The 6,275-nt window shown below is 51.6% G+C and overlaps 1 protein-coding gene across 3 annotated transcripts in view; it reads right to left on the bottom strand.

Annotated features, from left to right (window-relative positions):
- Positions 1 to 810: 810 nt before the first annotated feature.
- FGR (FGR proto-oncogene, Src family tyrosine kinase) overlaps positions 811 to 6,275 on the bottom strand; it is a 52,492-nt gene continuing 47,027 nt past the window's right edge. For 2 of the 3 annotated variants that reach the window (XM_083627422.1, XM_083627423.1), the window contains exons 9-13: positions 3,889 to 4,068; positions 2,655 to 2,731; positions 2,133 to 2,286; positions 1,591 to 1,722; positions 811 to 1,424 (exon numbers count right to left, since the gene is read on the bottom strand). In XM_083627422.1, the coding sequence (XP_083483548.1) occupies positions 1,216 to 1,424; positions 1,591 to 1,722; positions 2,133 to 2,286; positions 2,655 to 2,731; positions 3,889 to 4,068 (752 nt within the window). In that variant the 3' untranslated portion in view covers positions 811 to 1,215. Of the gene's footprint in view, positions 1,425 to 1,590; positions 1,723 to 2,132; positions 2,287 to 2,654; positions 2,732 to 3,888; positions 4,069 to 5,384; positions 5,541 to 6,275 lie in introns of all 3 variants that reach the window. The other variant, XM_083627424.1, reaches the window with a different exon arrangement.

The following is a 6,275-nucleotide window of genomic DNA, read 5'->3' as shown; positions in this document are numbered from 1 at the left end:
ACTACCCACTATCATCGCACCCCCAGTGGATTATGGCTTTAATAATATCATCGCTGGTTAAGGAAATGGGGGAGGATAGGAAAAGCTATAGAAGGGTGGGGAGGGAGGTGTGAAACACAACCAACAACCCCTTTCAAAGCCCTTGAGCATCTCGTGAGTTGGGGCAGGGTGGCAACGGAATTGTAGAGGACAATGAAGGCAGACCCACAATCCCTTCGCAAGCCACCTGGGCCAAGTTCGGCAGTCTCAACCATCCTTGTGAGGTGGCCCACCTACGCTGTGCAAAGTGGAAGGGCCATAGCTCAGTGGCGGAGCAGGCTTTTGGCATGCAGAAGGCTCCAGGTTCAATCTCCAGCAGCTCCAGGTTTGGGAAAGACTCCTGCCTGAAGCTCTGAAGAACTTCAGTCACTCCATACAGGCCAAGGCTGGATAATTTGGGGTCCTCCAGATGTTGCAGAACTACAACGCTCATCATCCCCAACCTCTTGCTATGCTGGTTGGGGCAGATGGGAGTTAGGGGACCAACAGCCTCTGTAAGGTCATAGGTTACACTCCAGGGATGGATGGGAATCTGTCAACCCTCCAGATGTTGCTGGACTCCCATCACACCCATCCCCATCAGCCAATGGCTAGAGATGATGGAAGCTGCAGTTCAACAGCATCTGGAAGTTTAGAGGTTCCCCATGCCTGCTTCATTCCTTCGGAGAGTTGGGGGCACCAGGGCTGGTGGGAAGGGAAGAGAGGGTTGTTTATTGTCCAAAGAGCACTATCATGTTCCAAAACAATATAGGAGGGAAAGGGAGGGGAGGGTTGGGGAAAGGAAACTTTATTAAGCAAGGATGTACTGTACAAAACCCACTCTCTCCCTTTGCTAACCCGAGCCCCTGGCTCACAGTCCTCTTCTTAACTCCAAAAAATCAGCACGGCAGTCGCCCAAGAAGAAGCAGAACTTTAAAACACAAAATCACAATTAAAAAATCTCGGTGTGGAATTGTAAAAAAAAGGGAAGCGGGGAAGAGAGAGAGAGAGAGAGAGAGAGAGAGAGAGAGAGAGAGAGAGAGAGAGAAGGAAATAGGAGTCCAACCCCACTTGTACAAAAAGGGGTCCTTGGCCCCTGCTCCAGGGAGGGAGAGGACTGTTTCTGTGGACAGCCAAGTCCCAAAGTGCCCCAGGGGATGGGCTGTCCATGGTCCCTGCTGGCATCTGCAGCAACAGTTATTGGTTGTCTCCCGGCTGGTACTGAGGCTCTGTGGCGGTGAAGTAGTCTTCAAGGAAGGACTGGAGGTATTCAAAGGTGGGGCGCTCCTCAGGCTCCTTCTTCCAGCACTGCACCATCAGCTCGTGCAGCGACGGAGGGCAGTTCCCGGGGCATTGCATGCGGTAGCCCCTCTCCACTTGCTCCAGCACCTCCCGATTGTTCATGCCTGCAGAAAAAGAGCAAGAGGGGTTGGGCAGGGTTCAGCAGAGAGCTCCAGAGGTGAAATTCACTGTAGATTTCTGTCGAGAACTGAATTTAAGATTGGGAAAGTGAGAAATGGAGAGCAACCAAAAACGGTCAGGTCCATCTCTCCAGACAGGGGAAGGCTTTACCTGGGTAGGGGACTCGCCCCTTGGTCACGAGCTCTGTCAGGAGGATGCCGAAGGACCACACGTCTGACTTGATGGTGAACTTGCCATAAAGGGCAGCTTCTGGGGCCGTCCACTTGATGGGGAATTTGGCACCTGGCAGGGGATGGAGATGGGAGAAGATGCTGAGATGGCCCAGAAGGGGAATGTCGCCTCCTCTCCCAGCACCAAACCACCACAAGACACATCTCCAGGCAGGCCCAGTTCATCCATAGGGCTTTGCCTCTTCACTGTCGCAAGTCCAAGGGGCTCTTGTCAGTGGCGCCCTGGCAGATGCCCAGCCATGCCAACCTTTGGTGCCGGCCCTGCCTGCTTTGCATGCATAAACCCCAGGTTCAGACCCTCGCGCATCCAGGTAAGAGATGATGAGAGAGAACTCTACCCAAGACCCCAGAGAGCCACTGCCAGTCAGAGTTGGCAATACTGGGCTTGTTGAGCAAATATTCTTGACTTGGTATAAGACAGTATCTTGGGTTTCTTAACATGGTATGTTTCCAGGAGCTTACCTTGCCGTGCTGTGTATTCATTGTCCTCAATGAGGCGGGCCAGGCCAAAGTCAGCAATCTTGCACACTAGGTTGTCACCCACAAGGATGTTGGCAGCACGCAGGTCCCGGTGGATGTAGTTCATCCGCTCAATGTACGCCATTCCAGCTGCAATCTTGAGTGGTGGAGAAGTGAGAATGCAACAGGGAGGTGGGTGACTCAAATGACGTCGCTCATTGCCCAAGGATCATCTTCGTACTTTAGCCTTCCTCTGACTTAAGGTCTCTTCAGATGCTGTTGGACTACAACTCCCATCACCCCTGAATGTTGGCTGTGCTTTACTATGCTGGCTGGTACTGATGGGAATTGTAGTCCAAAACATCTGGAGGGCACACTGTTGTGGAAGGATGTCATACAGTCTATTAGAAAAGAATGAGACTGACTGACAGGCATGCTTGCTTATTTCACATTTCTTTAAGCTGTCTAGGGAATTTTATTGTTAAATTAAATGTAGCTTCCCCAAGTGCCCCCCACCCCGGTTACCTGGGCTGCCATGTCTACCAGTTGAGGTAACTTCAGGAACCGGCCATCGCCATCCTTCAAAAAATCCAGCAAACTCCCTGTGAAGGGCAGAGTCAGGAGATCAGACCAGCATCTTGTTAGGATCTTTTCCAAATAACCCACCAGCAGCAGCTGCCCATCAACCACTTTGCCCAGTTTCTCTGTCCGGTCTACTTTCCATGCCCAGTTTCCTGCCACTGGCCTTCCCTTGCAGGCAAGCAGCTGGGGAATGAGTCTTATCCGCCTTCCTAAATCTAGCACCCTTCCAATGGTGTTAGACTGCAGCTGCCATGAGCCCTAGCCAGTGTGGCCAATAATCAGGGGCAATGGCAGTTGCAGTCCAGCAACATCTTGGAAAGTGGGCGCCAGGTTGGGAAAGGCTGAATGCATATGATGAACTTTTCCATGATAGACTAGACAATTGGGTTAGTGCAGAGGTAGCCAATATAGTATCCTTCAGATGCTGCATTATCCTTGACCATGAGTCATGCTGTCTGGGCCTGATGAGAATTAGAATCTAGCAAGATCTGCAGGGCATCACGTAGACTACCATTGGTGGTTTTATAACTGAACTAAAAAGGCTGCAATTGCATAGGGACCCAACACCACTGACCTCCTGGTACCTTCCAGAATTCCATTTCAAACATAAGAGAAAAACCACAGTTCCCTGGTACATGGACAAGCCTGCACAAGTTTCAGGTTCACATGCTCTCCCTCTGCCAAGTCCCTCCCTCTTTCTCAACTGCAAGGAGAACTGGAAACTTCTATTCCCTGATATCCATTCTCAGGAAACTGTGCTTTGTCAGCTTAGTCCCAAAGTTGCCGCTGAAGAACTAAGCAGGGAAGGGGACAGGGACAAAGCTAGAATAAATGGTCTGTGCCCCGTCAGTGGCTGCGGCGCCACCTAACTGTGGGCTTTACTGCCTCCCGCCCTACCATTCCCAGTTGTGACCTCCCCCCATGGATTTGTCTAATATCCTTTTCAAGCCAGCCAAATTGCCAGCCATTGCTATATCTTGCAGGAGCCAGTTCCATAGTTTAAACCATGCACTGTGCAAAGTTGAACTTCTTTTTGCCCGTTTTGAAATCTCCTGCCCTTGAGCTTCCTGGGATGCCCCTGGGTTGCAGCTAGTTGCTTGCCTGCCACCCATCCACCCGGAAGCCTTGGCGCCCTCCCACCAGCCTTGGCCTTGGCCATGCCAGCATATGGCCGCACCTTGGCTCATGAACTCAGTGACGATGTAGATGGGCTCCTCTGACACCACTGCGTACAGCTGCACCAGCTTGTCATGCCGAAGGCGCTTCATGATCTGGGCCTCTTCCAGGAAGGCTTCCGGAGACATGGTCCCTGGCTTCAGCGTCTTCACCGCGACTTTCGTGGTGCCGTTCCAGGTCCCTGGAGCCAGCGGGAAGCACGGGAAAGAGTCACGGAGGGGGTTGGCAAGGGGGCGCCCACCGGATCGAGGGCACTCCCTTGCGCTCTCCCACCTTGACCCATGTGGAGATGGAGATGGATGGGAGGGGGAAGCTATGCCAGATCAGGATGGTGCTCCCTCAGCAGAGAGGTGAAATGTGTGGGATGGAAGGAATGCCCTCCTTCGGAAAAACCCAACCCAGAAGGGCCAATTCCACTGCTTCCACCCTTGTCTAACTTCCTAGCAGAAGAATGTATTCCTTTTCCAATACATGTCTGTCCTTCTCATTTGTTCTGTTTTGCTAGTAGTAGGGGGCCAGGAACTATGCAGTACACTGGAAGGCTCAGTCCCTGAGCAATGGAAATCCAGCTCAATCATGACCCCGCCCCATAGGAGCCAACACCTAGTTGTTGAGGTCCCTTCACCCCCCTCCCAATAAAATGTTTGAGGGGGCTGAGCCTTGAATTTGATGTTCCTTGCCACTCTTGTGATAGATTATACTGGGTGGAGCTTCTCTCCCCCCCCCCCAATTTTATTCAAGTTGGCACCCCTGCCTCACCCTCCCTACTTTGCAAGGAGCCAGCTTCTGAGAGTTCACCGCTTCTGACTCTGGCCTGAAGGCAGCAAGGGCCAGAAAGCAGCACTTATATTTAAACAAAGAAACGACGAGTTTTGCTTCTCAGGAAGTTGCAGATCCAATACTAAACCCTGTGCTTTGAAGGACTGATCACTGAACATCACAGCTCTGCAGGGCGCGATGCACATACTGGCTGCTCTTAAAAGCTACGAGGTGTCATCTGCACCAATAGAGACCCCCTGAGCCTGTTCTGAATAGGAAGAATAGCAGTAGCAGAAGACCTTTCCAGGCAGAAGATTTTGCCCTGCCTTTGCACTCTGAGATCCTTGTGACTGGAGATGCCAGTGACTAGATGAAGGATGGGTCACCTGCGGCTCTCTAAGAGGTTGCTGGACTACAACTTCCACCATCCCTGACTGTTGGCCACACTGGCAGGGGCTGATGGGAACTGGAGTCCAACAAGTTCCAGAGAGCCACAGGTTCACATCTCCTGGGTGACGTCTAGGACCTTCTATATACAACGCATGCGTTGTCCTGCTGTTGAGCTACAGCCTTTCCAAAGGAGGCAGGATACTGATCTTTCCCAGGTATAAAATCAACAGCCCCCCCAAAAAATTGCCTGATCCTAAAATGCACTCTCATTCCATGGGCTTCCTCCACCCACCTCCAACTCATGTGCCCTCCAAGCTACAGAGTGACCCTGGAAGGCCCCCACCTTACCCATCCACACATCTCCAAAACATCCCATGCCAAGCTTCTTGTCAAAGCGTATGGACTCGCGCAGGATTTCCCAAGCGTCCTTAGACAGGCCCATAGTCTGGGGTTTCGGAAAAGGGCACACCCTGGTTAGTAGTTGGCAGAGACCATCATTGTACTCTGTAATGGATGGAATGGGGTGGGATGGAGAAGGTGGGAAAGAGAGAGAGAAAGAGAATGCGAGATGGAAAATGGAGTGATGGATTCCACATGCACCCAGGAGGGATGGACAGGGCCCAGGAGGGGGAGGAAGAGGAGTGTGGCACCAGGCCCCATATTCTATCAGGCAGAAGTATCTGCTTTGACCACTAGTTGGTGCCCTTGGCTTACTTTTAGAGCAGCTGCTCTCTGCACAAGAATAGATTTCCCTTTTTGACTTGCATAGAAAGAGAGCATTAGGGCAGGTTCAAGCTTGCCTGCAGAAATCAACTCCATAAAGTTAATGCCTGGCAACTCTTACCCAAGTTATTGATGAAGTGGCACTATACTACTGTATTGACGCTGTTTCGGTATTTACACGAACTGCTTTGAGCGCAGATGGAGCATAAGAACATACAAAGAGCCTGCTGGATCAGGCCAATGGCTCCTCTAGTGCAGCATCCTGTTCTCACAGTGGCCAAGGAGATGCTTCTGGGAAGCCCGCAAGTGAGACCTGAGCACAAGAGGCCTCCCTCTTCCTCTGGTTTCCAGCAATGGGCATTCAGAAGAATCGCTGCCTCCAAACAAATCAACAGAAGCTGATTGTAATCTCACCCTATGGTGACTTTTGCATGTTGGAATGAAGACGTTAAATCAGGGGTCATCAACCTACGGCCCGGGGGCTGGATAAGGCCCGAGGGACTCATTTATCTGGCC

The sequence above is a fragment of the Podarcis filfolensis genome, assembly GCF_964270895.1.
Source record: "Podarcis filfolensis genome assembly, chromosome: 8".
NCBI classification, from domain to species: domain Eukaryota; kingdom Metazoa; phylum Chordata; class Lepidosauria; order Squamata; family Lacertidae; genus Podarcis; species Podarcis filfolensis.
This window is presented reverse-complemented; position numbering and strand designations above follow the sequence as displayed.